Below are 18,219 nucleotides of genomic sequence, written 5' to 3'. Positions count from 1 at the left end.
GTATGGGACATTTGTCTTTAGTGCACAAATGCATTCATGGGAATGACTTTAAATTTCCCCATAGTGTCATATTCAGTTCCACAAATCATGCTACAACATGTAACAAATGAAATAGACTTCTAAGTGGGTACTTTCCCGGTTCAGGTACCTAGCAAAAGCTAAAATAAAACAAATAAAAGTAATTACCAATTTACAATTAAATGTCTTAGTTTGGATTCCGTCATGCATTAACACTGTCCTCATGATGTCTACACATACAGATATAGTATACTGACACTCTATTTCTAGCCCATTTGTAATTACTCTAGTCAATATTTTTTCATCAAATGAAAAAAAAAATGAGCGAATTCTAGCTTGTGACCTTGATATAGCATACATGTACATGTACAATAACTAATTTGTAGTCTTGATAATTTCAACTTTAGAATCAAATGTCATGTACAATGTAATTTGCAAATACAGTTTGAAGTGGGTACTTTCAGTAGCTCTAGGCTTACCTTGCAAGTTGTCTAAGTTTTTATAAAGCTTTATAATTGTTTGAAATGCAGCACAAAACACAACAACAACAAGAGTACTTCATTTTGCTCTGTAATCATCATGTTTTGCCATGTGAATTTTAGCTGAACTGCAAAATCAATCAAATTTTAATGAAAGTTTTAGATTTTAAGGAGATAGAAGAATGTATGTACCAGTGCTGTTTTTTTTTTTCAAATTGCTTGGCTTCGTGTCTATGAAACCAAAGACGACAATATTTGTGTTACTTTGTACATACATACATGCTTGTGTAGTGATACAGGAAAGATTATCATTTGCACATTCAAATCTAGATTTGAAACACTTAAGTAACTCACTGATCTGCAAATTACAATTTTGAATAAATTCTAATAACCTCATTTGATCATACACTACCAGTACCAGATTGCAATGTATGTTGATAATTGTGTAGATGTGGGGTACAAAGTAAGTATGAGTTGATGAAGGTGTCTCAGAGCACATCTGTCTCTTCAAACACAAAATAGAAAAGAAATTGAATTCCCTATTTGTTTGTGTAATTTGTGTTTTTAGCACTCCAACCACAGAACCAGTATTGATATTGTGGTTTATAGCAAATGTAAAATATAGTCTTCATTTTACAGGATTTTCAGAAATCATGTTCATGACCTTGATAAGTCATGACATATTCTGAGGGTGAGCAGTTGAAATATTAACAATCATATCAAAATAAAAAGTATTCTCATAGGGTTTTTCCTTTGCTATCAACTCTAGTAATGACAAAGTTACCTGCTCACACCTTAAGTGATTTTTCTTTTCAGTAAGACCTATAATGTTGTCATTGATGCGCGCCATAAGCACAATTGTTTTGATTTCGCTTTTGAGGCTGTACAACCTGTGGTACATGCTGAACAGTGTACTGCACCTACAACCTGTAAAATGACACTCAGAGAATCCCATTCTTGGACAAAGTAATTTTGTAGAGAGGTAAAGTTGAAAATGATAACTGAATTAAGAAAATGTCCAATATCAAAATGTTAACGGGGAATGTTAATTTAAGACCAGCTGCACAGCCTGTAATGAAAATAAGAAAATACAAGTATAAATGAATATTCTTTATTTTCCTTTCTTAATCATAGAATGACTCAATAATGCTGTTCTTACACTCTCCCTGAGGTCAACTGAGTAGGAGAGGCAGATATATAGACATATCCTTCAGAGTAGGTGCAAAGATAACCATTAACCAAACAAATGTAAGGACATATAGCATCCATGTCAAAAGGCGGTTTTCCCATTCACTTTGCATGTAATGTCCCATACGTAAGGCATTTGTCCCATACGTAAGCAAACTTTAATTAGTTATAAGATGAAGGACTAATTAAATTTCCTCATTTAGTTTTGCTAATCTGGAGTTGAAATGAATAAATTAGAACTTCCTGAAGTATGATTGGTCAATGTTACAAATCTTCAGAAAAAACTTAAAAAAACATACTCAAATCCTTACGTATGGGACACTATGTTCTGGGAAAGTGCATAATTTGCATAATTAATGTGCTGACCTTGTCTTACCAATTGCAGATTATACTAACTCATACAGGGGTCATGTCCATAAAGGAATTAGGTCAAGGACAAATTCAACTGATTTTAGATGAATATTTATAATTTGTCCCATACGTAAGGTTTGTTTTTGATTTATGCAAATCAAGGCCATATTTCTTGCATAAATTTGCATAATTCAATATTTTCTTTGCTGCAAATATATGATTTAACTCTTTGGCTACAACATGATATCAATAACTTTTTGATAAAATCAAGATGAATTTTGAGCATCTGAGGGGACATTATCTTGGACTTGCCCTAACCCTATTCTAACTGGGCTATTTGAGACCAAGATTTTACTGGGGGGGGTCAATTTGACCCCCACTTCAGATCTCGGCCGCCGATCGTGTTTGCCTGAACATAGAGCCGGATGTCAACTACAAGATTACATGGTCATACAATAGAAAAATGTTGATTTCATACTTTTTAATAAATTAATTATGCAAATTAACGCATGAAATCATATTTTCACCTACATTGTATAACTCCATCAAAAAGACTGACGGATTATTAAATTTTTGTGTCAGAGTTCCTCAAGACACATCAAACAATTTTCTTGTGAAAAAATAGCGCAATCAAAATCATTTTCTTTTGTTTTTTATTGTTTTGTTAATTTCTTATGTATTTTATTGTTTTTTTGATCTTTTGTTTTCTATTGTTTTTTGCCAAAATTTGTTGGAGGCACTTTTTCAAGCTTGTCTACATTAGAATTTATTTATTTCAATGGTTAAAAGTTGAAATAATCTAATTTATATCAATTAAACAAAAAAACACAGTTTGCATTGGATTTGCACACGAAATCATGAATTTGAGCGGTTTTGGGGTTGACATGCATATATGCAAAACATTGCATAACTTCAGAACGGTGTACCCGGACATTGTAGATTTGGTCTCAAAATATGCGGGAGACTTCAATGAAAAAAGTCATGATACGACGCGGCAAAATCTTTGCGCGTTGCGGAATCGTGGCGCGAAACGTTGGGGGGGGGTCAATTTGACCCCCCCCCCCCCCCCAGTTAGAATAGGGTTAAATCACAGATCAGCAGTTTAGCGATCTTACAAATTTCATTGTTAGAGGGAGACATATTGAAGAAAGTGCCAACCTCAACTTCATACGTAATCGTCAATAAATAGAGATTACCTCGTCCCTCAGTATCTTTTCTGTTGGACTTGATGAGGCGCATAATTGTTAGATCTGAGTGGGCTTGCTAATTTTTACACGCAGGTCAGGTTTGGATGGATTCCTATTAAAATGCTAATGAAAAAGTTTGGCACGTTAAACCTATCTAAAGTGCTTGAATGGGCAAACCAGGGGTTAAGATATTTTGTAACCTAGATGAACTTGATGTAAAAGGTGTGTGTGTGTGTGTGTGTGTGTGTGTGTGTACCTGCAAATCATAAGCTGCTGTGACTGATTTCTTCTGGACTTCAACACATGGGGAGTCTTATCAGATTTTTCTTCTATCTTTGGCAAGTGACTTTTGGGACTGCACAACCTACAAATTTTGTACATGTTACACCCAGATGGCATTATTCAAACACATTGACCTAGACTAGACTCAAAAAGGTGGATTATATCAATATCCAATCCATGGTTTGAATTCATTCCATGGACTTTAAACAAAAGTGAAACAGGTGTGCCTTCCACATGCCAAAATTAGCTCACGTTCATTATTGGATGTGTTGGCGTACACAGTATGACATTTACACCATCACAATTTGCATACCTGATTAAATTCAACCTATCTTTGAGAATTCTGGTTACTAATTTCCTCATCTTTGCGTGGAAAAAAGCAAATAAAAGAACCAAGATAAAACTCTGTTAAAGTTAAATGTTGATTTCACCTTTAATTAAAGAATGAAGATGATGTCATACTCTAAAACTCTATTCCACCACCATGTGGGTTTGGCAAGACTAAAGAGATAGATGATGAGTGCATCTCATCCTCTGATAAGGACACCACCCACTCTCTGCTGATTACCCCCGATTCGGCTGGCATCTAAACGGAGCACAGGAGGGTGAGATCACCACTGTGCAATCACAAGCTATAAACGGACGACTGGGCGAACGAAATGTGGGCTGAAACGACTCTTGGCATTAATACCTTCTTTCCATCATCCTGCCCATTATGTCGTGGTTCAATTTCCACATATGCATTAGTCGTTATGAGGGTCAAGTTATCTGTGTAAAGCTACGTAAGAAACGGTTTCGCCCGACTAGTGAAACTGCCTCTTAATAATAGACACATCAACTTTCTCTGGATATCTTCAGAAAAGCTCGGTCTCAACAACAATCCTACATGAGTTTGGGTGGGCTTGTGCAGAGAAGGTGGGCGGAGGGATCATCAAAGAAGACAAAACAGTCGCTTTCGCACAGGGAAACACTGGTATTATTCTCCATTGGAAACTCTGGTTTTGCCCCAAGAGATGTCGATGAACTTTCAAGAAGCTACAAAATTCAATGAAACCCCTCAATGAGAGTATGGTATACATACAATTTGTACGTCAGTGTTGCACTGAAAGTGGGAAGCACCACTCAGGAGCTTCCAGGGATTCAACTGCAGAAGGCAGCATGTCTCTGCTTTGATGTACAGCAGCATGCTTTGGAGGCTTCAGAGGTGCCATTTACCATACCGTAAAGCACTAGCCTTGTTAACACACTCGCTATAAGAAAGTACAAGATTAAACTTTATTGTGTCATGTACTACGCAGATCCAAAATAATGGGTGATGTAAATGAAACTATACGAAGTTGGAAGAAGCCCTCAACAAGGACACATCTACTATGATTTCTGCATCAAAATGCAGTGCTATCTCAACACTCATTCCGGCGATAAAACCAACCTTAAAATCAGTTGGTGTTGGAAGGTTAACCTCAAGATTATGATGTACTTGTACATTGTATATCCGGTGGTTGGTGTTGGGCCTGGTGTTGAATGCCGTTTGCCAAACTGAGCTTCGCCGTTTGTGTTGGCGATTTACGTGCTTTTTCCCCATTTAATGATTAACACTAACCCATCTAGAGGGATTATCATCTATGCCATTACAAGTTCAGTGTTGTTAGCATTGCTGTGCGAGACCCACATTCACGTCCATAATCGATGCACGTTGTATGCGCAAAGTCTAATACTAATGCAACGGTCACCTGGGTAGCATACATGAATGCTCTAATCGTGCCTACATAAATCTGAGCCTGGGAGCAAAATCAAGATCGTTGTGTCTTGGAGAAGGGATGAAATTTGTAGCATTTCAGTTCATTTTTCCTCATTATGTGTATAAAACTATAAAGCAGTCATGGCTACATCTTTTAGCATTTGACTTGCACCATCACTTTCTTCCTCGCGCAATTTCCGCGGACTTCATGGTCAGTGGTCCGATGCCAACACCTACGTGTACAATGTAGTGTTGGGGATCAATAATTGTGATTGGTATCTGACCGTCAGTATTGGAGCTCGATTTAAGGCAGTTGTTTGGAAGATAGCACTACATAGCACCGAACTTGAAATCACCCATTCCATGTATCTCACAGAGAGATGAAGAAGAACAGATAGGTTGATGAACTTAAACATGAACTTTGACTGGTTTAAGCAGTTTTTTTATCTATATATATCTTGCCCCGGATGAAAAACCCTTTGGCCTGATTGCGGTGACACCGTGGCTCAAGACGGGTTTAGGTGATGAGTTGCCTGTCATACATGTACTCCCATAAGTCTCAGAGTAAGGCTTTTCAGAATACGGCGACTTTAAAAGAGATATATCGCACATCGTTTCTAATTCCCCCCAGGCCAACGAAAGGTCTCAAGGGATTACTAGTAATGACATTAAATGACTACCATAGATCCGGCGTGAAGACGCGGCGCTCTGATTTCAGCCTCGGTGAAAAATGATATCATTTACACCGTCATCAACGACCCTGTTTACAAGGAGTAGAATACTCCTGATTTTCTAACCTCCTTTGAACGCAAAAGCAAAAAAACTCTTCTAATTTCTCAGCAACTTGAAAACATGAAGCTAGCATTATGTTTTTTGTTTTAATATATGTAATGAAATATAAATTGTGTGTTGTGTGTGCATGTGTGTGCATTCTCTTCTATGTGCTGTGAGAAGCTGTCCACAAACTTTTTCTCTAACACTACAAAAGATGTTCTCTAATCTTGGCATACTCCCCCCCCCCCCCCACTTAAAGGCATTATGTACCATTTGCAGATGAAACAAAAACCCAGCTTTAGTACTTCAAAATAGTTCGAAAATGTGAGTTAGGGATAGAAACAACCAATGTAAAAAGTTGAATCAGTATAATCAATGTAAAGTATTGCTAAAATGTACAAAATGTGAACAATAGTATAATTAAAATGTTTCTAGACTAAACCGTCTACAGTTATGGTTTATTGAGAAAAATAGTGGTATCTCCTCAAATTTTAGGCTTTATTGCAAATCTTTAATACAGTATGTTTTGTGATACAACTGACCTACACATATGCATTAAATGTGATACTGTAAAGGTGGAAATTTTCACGGTGTTGAAATTTTCGCGCATTTTGCGCAACCAGAAACTAGCGTGAAAATAAAAACACGCAAATATTTTTGCTTGCAATACGTTCCTGTGCGTGATGTCTTGATTCCGCGGAATTAAAAACACGCGAAACTCTTCTGACCCGGCCTAGCGCGAAAAATTAGTCCCGCGAAAATATCCACTTTTACAGTATCTCGAACATTTCTAAAAATCGCTGCTCCCAATGATAAAACAGTAGCTTTAATTTCTCATAATGCATCAAGTGCAAGAATTTACATACCATGGTTCAGTGGTACATTCTAAATATAACAATCCAGTTACTGTTTACAGTATCTATTCAAAAGGCAGAATATTTTTTTTCCTCAAATACTGCAGTGTTGTTTATTTCAGTGCAGAATGATCCCAAACCTTTGTATCACTATTCATAACTGATCTTTGATACGTGTAAGTAGCACAATTCAAGACTATATAGTTTCTGTCCCAAATTCACACTGTTGTATTTTTCTTTTCCAAGACTGTGAAGATTTAACGAATTATTAAACAGATAAACATAACTTTTCTTTATTGCAGAGTGAATTGTCAAAATTACGCATTTAATGACACCAATATAATCATTACTTCCGCAGCAAAATTACCCTGCGGCTTGACGAGTTCAGGTACGTACGTGGGTAGGCTTCTTGTGCAAGCTCTGAAAGTTTCTGTTCAAGTTTCAGCTGCACCTTATCACCATTACACATCTGTGAACTAAATGTCAAGTCCACGCTATCTCTCTCCTAATAGACCATTGCAATACGGGGGTGACAAGAGTGCTCTTTAAATGTTATCTTGTCTTCCTGACGATATACATAAAACCCAAATGAGTCTTCACAAACTGGGGCATGCAGCAGCTGGTGAATTCTCACGCAAACTTTGACTGGCACAAATGTGGTAGTTTTTAACAACGAGCCACATTTTCAGCTACAGCCCTGTACACTGAGATGCTTTCAAATATGATAAGACTAATATTTCACATATTGTAGATGTCATATATGTAACAGAAAGTCTATCTTATTTCTTTCTTCTTTTTTTTTTTGCGAATCGGGACTTTAACGACAATTTTGCAAGTGGTTTAAATAAAAATTCGCGATTGTTGAGTACAGTACTGAACGGAGAAATGTGTGCATGCATGTCACATTCATGTCAGGATCAGAGTTGATATATTCGTGCATTTTTGAATTTGCAAGTAGCACCCGTCTTGCAAAACTCACGAAAATATAAAACTCGTGAAGTATTCGGCGAATACAGTAAGCGATTTATAGTTATCTCACAAAAAATTACTAGTAAAACCCAAATCCCCACCTCAGCCAGAACTACACCATCCTTCTTAAAGAGGATAGAGTGGAAAGATTAACACACACAAAAAAAAACAACCCAATATTAATCAAAATGGAATATAAAATTAATTTTTCAGTAAAATGCCAGAACAGCAAACGCGAGAACACAAAGTAAAAGGGCATTAAGCACTGCTCTTTGCAAAAAGGGACTGCATTGTAAAACTTTGATTTTTCACACTCCTTCAACAAGTTGTAACAAAAAGTCATCCTAGTCATCATTATCTTTCCCAGCAGTCTTATAGTTATTTCAAAAAACATACACAGAAAAAAAAAAGAGAGAATAGAACATGGTTGTGTAAAGCATCCAAGGAGAACCAAACAAGTTCAACCTTTCAGCCATTGCCCAAGACGCTTGTTTTCTAAACTGCAAATCGACGACAAACAGGGGACAGCCCCCTCATTACGGCATTGCCATGACAACAGCATCGTCATATTGCGATATTTCTATCACCAGTCCTGTGTCGAGGGAACAAAGAGGAGGCAAGGGGGAGGGGAGAGGGGGAGAGCGGGGAGAGGGGGGTGGTGGAGGGGTACTTCCCCTTCCACTTCAGGGTATCCAAAGAGGTGCTTGATGGATGGACCACTGAAGACTTTGATACCTCAGCCTGACCCTCCTATTAAAAGTGCTAGTGCCCTCAAATTTCTTCTTCTTAATATCTTCTTCTATTTTTCCCATTTTTTTCTACTCTGTGTCTGTATTGTAGATAGAATCAAAACATATGATGGGGACTGGATACTCATAAAGTATGTGAAGATGTTGCAATTCAGAAAAAAAAAATGATTGAATACCTTTGGTCATATGCACAGTCAGGGCTGCTAACATTCACACATCACAAAAACAGAAAGAGGATGAAGAAGAAGACCATCATCATCATCATCATCACCATCATCATCATCACCATCATCATCATCATCATAATCACCATCATCATGGTGATGATGAAAACAGTGATGATGAAAAGTAATGACATCATATGTGACTGTGCATCACAAAACCAACAAAAAGTTGCACCCCTCGATTTCATGTGAGGACTCAGAGAAAGTGGGTCAACCACGTCAATCTTGAGTTTTTCATATTTTCCGAAAGAGCTATCCTTCTTCCACATTATTCCTCTTAAAGCTTGGGAACACAAAATGAATGGGAAAGTGCATTTTCAGCAACTTTTCTACAACTCTTTTTCAGTAAAGTAGTGAGATCAAGTATGTCTTCGAGGCCCCTTTTCATTTCTTGAAAATCTGTTGTACAGTATTCACTTTCAACTCTAATAACTTTTAAAAGGATAACGCTGCTGTTTGACAGTTGGCATTAATCATGGACAGAATGTGTAATAGAGCATGCTTAATTTCAGCTAATCTGAAAATCCCTTCATTGTTGTTGCTCTGGTGATTTACATTGTATTTTTTGTCCCATTCATCGCACAGCTAGCCTGATTTTATAATATTGGGAAGAAAGCACACACTCTGGAAATAGACCCTGTACTTCACAGCCTCTTTTCTCAGTTCATACTTTTCTAAAGTGTGTGCTAAATATTTATATCAGGTCAGAACAGTCCATTTGAATTGAGTTATGCATCATTTCAAAACTTAAAGTCTGCTCTTTCAGAACCTGCTCTTAACTATTAAAAAATCCATGTCTGGCGACTTTTTGTTGGTTTTGTGATGCAGGGTCATATTTAGAATGAAGAAGTACTCACCGATTCACATCCAACTGGACCTCATTGAAGACCAGCTTAGCATAGCTGAATATGGGCTATCCAGCCATCTTCTCAGACGGAAATGAACAAACAAACAAACAAACAAACCGAGGTCATCATCATCATCATCATCATCATCAATATCATGATGATAATGAAGACAGTGATGACGTTTAAAAGATTGAAGAGGTGCATTGTACTTACTGAGAACTCCAGCGCCTCGTTCTCACAGTTCATCCTGACCAGGCTGATGGTAGTAGTGGTGAGGCAGAGGCGGTAGCTCCCATTCAGCGACTTGCTGGACCCCAGGCCTTTGGGCTTAACAGTCACCTGCCAAACATGTTCTACAACATTGATGAAGAACAGTAAAAGAATTGGTTTGACAGTGAATATCCTTACGTACTGTCCGTTTGATTATCCAAAGCATTTGGACTATACCAAAGCACTTCAAAACTCACATTTTTCACCAGGCATTCAATTGCTAACTCTCTTGGAGGAGTCTGTGCCTTTGAATGTTTCTGCAACAGATATATGGCACTATGCAAAGGCTGTGGATCATCTTCCTCATCATGTGAATATTCCAAGCTATTTTATTCACATCATTCTTTCTCCAAGATGGTTATCAAAAAGAGCAAATTTGGATCTACTTGTAGTCTGTGGTATGCACAGCAAAATATGTACTTATTGTACAACGTGTGAATGCAAGCTATCACCGAATGAAACCGAACGAAACCTAATGAACAATTTCACTTTAAAAGGTGATTGGGTTTTGGAGTATTGGCTACAACAGAAGAGTAAATCCTGCTCATTAATCTATAATACGATTGTGGTTTCAGCCCAAGCACCCATCATATGACAAAAAGGTAACTCTAATTTCCTACAGATGAGGCACATTATCAACAGCTCCTTATCATGGGACCAGAGAACCTGCAATAGACTCATTTAAAACAACTTATTGTAAAAGTGGACATTTCGAGTGAATAATGTTTTGTTTTTGTTTTGTTTTGTTTTGTTGTTTTTCTGTGATTAGCCAGGTAAAATGTATTTCACGTTTTTAACTCTGTGAATCAAAGAGATGAAATATCAAATACATACACATGACAAATAAAAATATTCACACACTTTTATTTTTGAGCTACGTTGCAGTTTAATGTCACGCAAAATGCGGAAGCATTTCCAAATGGCGAAAACTTCTACTTTTACAGTAATCACTATTCCGCCACTGCATTGTGATTTCAAAGGCCCGTTTTGCTCCTACCGAAGGCCGGTATGGGCTTCCCGTCCCCGCCGGCCCGCTGCTGTTCCAATAGCGCCCTCAGCCACTCCTGCTGCGAGTCCTCGTCTTCGGCCACCAGGGAGAAGCAGTCGTCCTTGGTGTAGAGGGCAATGGCGTGCTTGTGTTTTGCGTCCGACTTCTTGTTGATGTTGAAGCAGGAGGATAGCGGCACAGAGCGCTTGGCCTCCCCGCCGAGCCGGAACTTCTTCTCGTTGTCGTAGTACTCTAGCCGCGCGGGGCCGCTGCCGCTCTCGGAACGTAGCACAAAGAACTTCTTCCTCATCGTCTGTGATGAAAAAAGAAAAAAAGGAGAGACAGAGAGAGAGAGAAAGAGAGAATCAGGGGAAGAAAAAGGAGAATAAGATTAGATAATTTAGAATTTAGAACTTACAGTACATTTTATGTGTGTATCAAAATTCACTCACTCCAGCATGTAACTTCATGTGATCAGAATTTTCTTGAATGGTCAAGTACAAGTGTACACGTATTAGCTCATAATATACAAAAAAGATCTTGACATCAGCATTGAACTTGAAGTGATTTCTTTTCCCTAAACCTCACTTGCGAACTCTTTGCATAAGGTGATTGCTGGCAAATGATTAAAAAAATGAAGATGAATGATATTGGTATATTAAAGTAATGATCATTATATAAGATGCTGCTGGTGATGACTGGTGGTGTCTTTCCACAGAGCAGCCCTATGATTTCATTAAAAAATACAAAGTCATATTCCCAAAGTTGCAAATCACTCCATTGGAATCAAACAATGAAATAGACTATAGTTGAAATCATTCTTTTAAAATGCCTGCTGAACAACAGCATGATTGAAAATATATCATTATTGATTTGTTGCATTACCATCCCTCCTTTTTTGTGCTTTCTTTGCCTTTTTGGGTTTCTCCTATTAACCCGTTGAGGACGGTTTGATTTTGCTACAACATGCATTTCCCATAGACACTTGCCCGAGTATACTCGGGACTCGTCTTCAACGGGTTAACAAAAGTGACTTGTTTGAGCTGTCATATTATCACAAGAAAACACTGCAAGGGTAATGAAAGGTGGACAAGTTAAATCAAACCTTGTTTTATGATGTAATCTCTTAAAAAATCAAGTCAAACAGTCCATTCTGTTCTTTCCATGCACTGTGTATTTTTTGTATGAAGAAGTAATTAACAATGTAATTCCTCTGACAATAGAATCCTAAATCAATTGTATTAAATCTATCAAAGTATAATGTCAGCAAAGCTCTGTGAGTACATTGCTTGACTCCAGATCCTGTTTACGATAAAAAAAAAAAAAAAATCATCATTTGTTTCCCTTGAAATTCATAGACGCCTTCATGTATACACACTGTTCCTCTGAGCATTCTGCTCATCTACAATGTAGTGACATACACGCACAAAGTAAAAATTGACATAAGAATAATCACAGCATTACTATTGTGAAAATAATTTGCCTGGGAGCTGCTCCCTATCCCATTTGAAACATCACAAGGAAAATCACACATCAGAAAGATTGATACTTTTTTTCTATTTTTTTTTTTTTATGTATGTGTTGCAATTTCAATTTGCAGTAATGTCCAAGTTTGCAATTACAATTTGCCATGTAAATGCTTAAACAGGATAATATCATTTTTGTTCCTACAGCTTCAACCCAATGTCTATTAAATTATTCATTGTAGCAAACGTGCTGTATCCAGCCACACTACTGTTCACATTATGGACAAAGTTACTCGCAGCAGGACTAATAAGGTGCTCTGTATGTAGTTGCACATGGACACTATAGTATGGCAGCAGAAACTCACAGGTTTTCTTCAGTTCAATAACATTTTCACAATTTAATAGCAAAATCAGACAAAGGGAAAACATGAGGATTCCCTCATCATATCCCCTTATGAGAACTGATTCTATCTCTTTCTTTTCTTCCTCAACCTTACACCACCTAACATTGTCTTTTTTTCTTTCTTTCTTTCTACTTTTAATATCATTTCAGGACAACACGGCAACTCCTTCTCGAGAGAATAACAACAGAAAAAAAAAATGGTAAATAAAAAAATTAAAGCAGCAGCAGACAAAAATAAAATCCAGAAAACACCTTTGAAGCAAAGTGCCTGGATATCTTGGAATCAGGTGCAGCAGTACATTTCCCCGGTGACTACAAAAAGTCAGCTATTGTGTTTTTCACTCTGTTGCGTAGGCAACATGAAAGGTGCACATAAAAAGAAAAAAAAAAAAGGCTAATATCTGCCCAACGTGGGGCACACCAGCAAGCAATGACATTTTGCTAGGTCGTGTAAATTGCCATAGAAAAAAAACAAAACACAAAAAGCAAAGATGAGAAGTGAGAGAGAAAACAAAAACAAAAACAAGAAATGATCCTCACTGTGCTACAAGAAAAAAAAAAAATCATCTGATTTTCGTTCACAGCTAATTGTCATGTTTATCTCATCAGTGGATTCTCGCACCTGCTCCCAGAAAATAATTGCACATTAAGCTTCTCTTTAATAGTGTAGTCTACTCATATTTTTTTTTTGTCTTTTCATTCCTGTTTTTTTTTTTCTTTATTTTTCTGTCTGCTTGAGATACCAGTTCAGAGCTTCATTACGGGCTCCCACGCTCTTTGTGTACGTATGAGCACTTCAAGTGCAGGTTGCACAGTAACGAGAAAGACGAGAACACGACATGCAATTTCCTCCACTCCAGTTTTCCTTCTGTTTTTTTTTTTTTTTTCTTTAGCTTTAGATTAGCATGTTCTTCAGTATGAAGCAGCTACTTTAATCACATCATTTTTCAACATAAAAGAGCAATTCGACAAGACATTCAAGCTGGCAACACCAAATGGTGTACTAAAAGGGAAGGGGGTGGGGAATGGTACAATGTACAAGTGCAGGAGTGCCAACAAAACTACAGGGGAGAGCCCTTGGATATTGGGAGTTGTGGAGATCGTATGATTCACATTTTCTTTTTTTCTTCAAAAAGTGCTGTAATGGGGAAAAATATATGCAAATCACGTTGAGTGAAGTGAAGATACTACAGCTTTCCAAAGTCATCCTTGGACTAACTCTACATGCACACACACATTTTATCCCGTTTCCTTCCATGTTTTTGTCATGAAATCAAAGACAAGACCTTGTATCCTTATTAGTATTAGTACCATTTTTTTTTTTTTTTTTTTTTTTTTTTTGTGATGCAAACATCCACACACTACATTGTACACATACCATGGATGCCAGTTACAATGAAAGAGGGGGTCTGAAATACAGATCTACATAAACAACTTTGTACATGAAAAGCCTGAACTTGAAAACTGTCGGGGCCTGATTTCAGGTTTTTGCCTGAAAACTGGCATCCCTGACTGTACACTGTAGATATTAATTACAGCCCAAAATATGATATGACATTTTGGTGCACAGACAAACAAGAGCCAAAAGTCAATGACAAACAATACAGTAGTCTTGTGTGGACTTAATACACACTTCAAGGCCTTGAACAAATGAGCAGTAAGGCAAAGACAATTTAGAAAAACAAAACAACAGAAAAAATACAGGCCATACACCTGTACATGATTCCTGATAGACACACATTAAAAAAAAAAAAATCAATGATACAGTGTCTCTCTCATTTCATATCATTTTTAGTAGACTATACACGTATTTCACTTCAGTCCAGAAATTTTCAAGGGGGTCGTTGGTCTTATCTGTGCAAAATTTGCTCAGAGGTCCTCAAAGAAAAACTAGACAGCTTTACCACTCAAAAATGTTGTGTTTTCTGAATATAGGCTGAAAAAAAATAGTTCAACTATAAATCTTTAAAACCAGAGTGAAATAATCCCCCAGTACACTTGGTAGGTGTCGATGGCAAATAGTTAAATATAGCAAATATAGCAAAGAAAAAGCTTGTCTTCAATGGGTTAAAAGAAAGGATACCCAGGATCAAAATGAGGAGTACATTAATCTGAAAGAGATTCATCCCCATCAATCACATCTGATCACTTTTGTAACAGGCTAGTGTGGTTTCAGTTTAAAGTGTTAATACATTGTACTTGAAGAGTCTTCCAAACATTTTTGCGATGCCAAAAACATCTTCTTTTTGTTCTCGCTTTTTTGCTTTTGTTCTAGCTATAACTTCCCTTTCTCTCTCTCTCTGTCTTTTTTCTTTCTCTCTACTGAAACTGATATTGCCTAGTCTCAGATTCTAGTCTCAACTCAGCTATAAAGTGCACAATTAAGATACATGTCCTTTGGACACCATTTTTATTTTCAGTTTTCACAGCCACTGTGTGACTGAAATTTTATCCACTATCAAATGAAATGAATGTCAGTCATCAAAAAAATCATATTTTCCTCTCAAATTACGAATGAGGAAACACTTAAACCACAAGGATGCACTTAGGCACTGATTGTGAAATGTATTCATTCTTTACTTCAAAATATACCATTTATAATTTTTATAATGCTGATCAACTATGATTCCAAAAGGAGTCTTCATATATATGTACCTGGGCATTTTGTGTGCAATTTTTCTACTGACAAACTGTTCTACATATTACCATAGCTGTAAAATGTTAGTTTTATCTCTCAGTAATTTTTTTCTTTCTTTTACTAATATCTAGTTCAGCTGGCACAAGAAATTCATTACCAAGAGTAACCTCAGCAACATATAAAATCTGTGGTATCCCTTTAATGCAGGTGTGGTATGCCTTCTCGATTTCCAGTGCACAGAGCAGCCATTACTCAACGCACAGGAGGAGTGTAATCTCGGCATCATCCCTGCATCCCTGGCAGCGTGCCTGCAATTTTGCCCACCCTGCCGTGCCCTTTGATACTACATCGTAGTACTACTCCTCCAGCTTCGAGGAAACTCACTTTTACATCACAGAAAGGGGAAGTACAGGGTAGAGGTCACTGCAGGACATGGCAGTGTTGCTTGAGGTCAAAAGGTCACCGTTCAAAACTATATCTGGACAGCCAGTTGGTGTCTCCCAAGAACCAAGTTCTCAATGTGGATGAAACGAACGTCTGGTTGTAAAAGTGCTTGCCTCTTTCTCCTATTCATCGCTCCCCCCCCCAAAAAAAAAAAAAAAGAAATAAAGAAAGACGAGAATGACGTAAACATCATATTTTGACATTTTCCTGAGAAAACTACAACTGCATTTAAAAAAAAACATCACAATAACTTCATATTTTCTTCTTTTTATGAGGAGGGGGGAGGTGGAGGCTAGTATTGTGATCTACAGTTTCACTTCGTGGTTGTTGTGGGGGGAGAATGAATGACGTGAGCGGCAATTTGAAAATACTCTTTCGATCGATCGAAGCAATCCAGTGTGGATCAAATAATAAGCCAGCAGCAGATTTTTTTGTAGCAAATAATTGTAAAAAAACATGTTATTTGCTATCTCTCTCTTTTTTCTTCTACCCACATTTAAGCCACATTGCATTTTTGTGTTTGTGTGTGTGTGTGTGTTTTTTAAAGTCTTGTCGACTTTGGGTCGATGTAATAATTTTGGACTCACAGGCATTTCATCGACGAACATGTTGACTGCCAGGCAGTGTTGCTGCTGATGTTGTACTCTCCAAAGGGCCCTGACATTACAGCTTGAATAGGCTTCTTGTGGCGAAAAAACAAAAATCAATCTTTTTCCACGGAAATCTTTCCTCATCATTGAACACACTATTTGCTGACGTCCTACTCACATGTGGTCACTCGAAAGCCAAGAAACAAATAAAGGACAGTTACAGTATAAAATTCCTACAGAATTCTTGTCTCCCGACCCTGAACTGTTTTATGCTCCGCCTTGGGCCAACCGCTTCAAACAGGAAAAAAAAGAGAACTCGGAATTATTGAAAGTTCTGTCAAAACTGGTGTCCTCGTCACTGTGACGACTCGGTGATGTACATGCTTTTTGTTGTGACAATAGATTCCTATCTGTCTTGTGGTATACAAGAAAAGATGAAGATAGATAATATACAAGATGAAACTCTTTGGCCTGAATTCACAAAGGTGGTTAAAACTTAACAGACCATGGTAGAAAATTTGTGCCGTGGTCTAAAATTAGCATGAAATAGGCGTACCATTGACCTGCGCGTATCAATGCGCGTTTGCTAGTGGACGTGTGTTGGCGTACACAGTATGCCAATCGTATTCACGCAGAAGAAATTTGCATAAACCATGGTTTAAACCATGGTTTCAATAGTTGTACACTTGTACCACGTTCGTGAATTTGGGCCTTTAGGTACCTCATTCACACACTCGACTCAGTCGATGGGGTGCCAAATTCGCATATTATGCTCAATTTTAACCCGCCTCAAACCGACTGATAAATCACCAAATGCCACACTACAATGAAAGCTTTACTCGTGATTCCATTCTTTACACAGATACCGTAGCTTGTGTTGCGTGGTGATTGAATAGTGATGTTTGATATGCGACCGTGCATCACAAAACGAACAAAAAGTCGCACGCACTGATTTTGTGTGAGGACTGAAAATAGGTGGAAAGGGTCAATTTGGTCAAGCTTGACTTTTTTGTATTTTCTGAAAGAGCAAGTCGTCTTCTACATTATACTTAAATTTGGTATCATAAAATGAACAGGAAAGTGTGCTTTTTAGCAGTTTATCTCGAACACTTTTTTTTTTTAGAATAGTGTGATTAGGTGTGTTTTTAGAGTCCCCCTTTCATTTCTTAAAAAACCCTGTACACACTCTTCACTTTCATCTCTAATAACTTTAGAAAGGATGATGCTACTGCTTTGAAAGTTGCCATTTATCATGGACAGAATGTGTTAACAGAACATGCTCAATTTCAGTTTAATCTGATAATCCCTTCATTGTGGTTAAACCAGTGTTTTTCATCCTGTTTGTTTTGTTTTGTTTTTTTGTCCAATTCATTGCACAGGTAGCGCGGCTTGGTGAAGATTAACCGCTTGAATAGACCCTGTGCTTCAGAGACTCTTTTCTCAGTTCACACGTTTCTGGAGTGTGTGCTTTCTTTCCAATATTTAGATTGGTTAGGAGAGTTCATTTAATTTGAGTTATACATCATTTTAATGCCTGAAGTCTGCTCTTTCAGATATGCTCTTAACTAAAAATCCATGTCTGGCGACTTTTTTGTTTTGTTTTGTGGTGCAGGGTCATATATAGACTTTTCATAAACATTCTAATTCCTTGTCGTGGTTGTGTACATGTTTGCAAAAATCATGACTCCCACACCTGGAAAAAACTACGTGTATAGCAACTAGTCATTTGCAAGAAAAGTAACCTTAGCTTTGTTTAAAT

The 18,219-nt window shown here is 37.5% G+C and overlaps 1 protein-coding gene across 1 annotated transcript in view; it reads right to left on the bottom strand.

The window, feature by feature from the left end:
• LOC140240279 (uncharacterized) overlaps positions 1 to 18,219 on the bottom strand; it is a 67,197-nt gene that overhangs the window by 37,312 nt on the left and 11,666 nt on the right. The window contains exons 2-3 of the mRNA XM_072320062.1: positions 10,929 to 11,232; positions 9,875 to 10,014 (exon numbers count right to left, since the gene is read on the bottom strand). Of these exons, the coding sequence (XP_072176163.1) occupies positions 9,875 to 10,014; positions 10,929 to 11,232 (444 nt within the window). The remainder of the gene's footprint in view (positions 1 to 9,874; positions 10,015 to 10,928; positions 11,233 to 18,219) is intronic.

The sequence above is a fragment of the Diadema setosum genome, chromosome 16, assembly GCF_964275005.1.
Source record: "Diadema setosum chromosome 16, eeDiaSeto1, whole genome shotgun sequence".
NCBI lineage: Eukaryota > Metazoa > Echinodermata > Echinoidea > Diadematoida > Diadematidae > Diadema > Diadema setosum.
The sequence above is the reverse complement of the archived record's forward strand: the minus strand, read 5'-3'. Positions and strand labels throughout refer to the sequence as shown.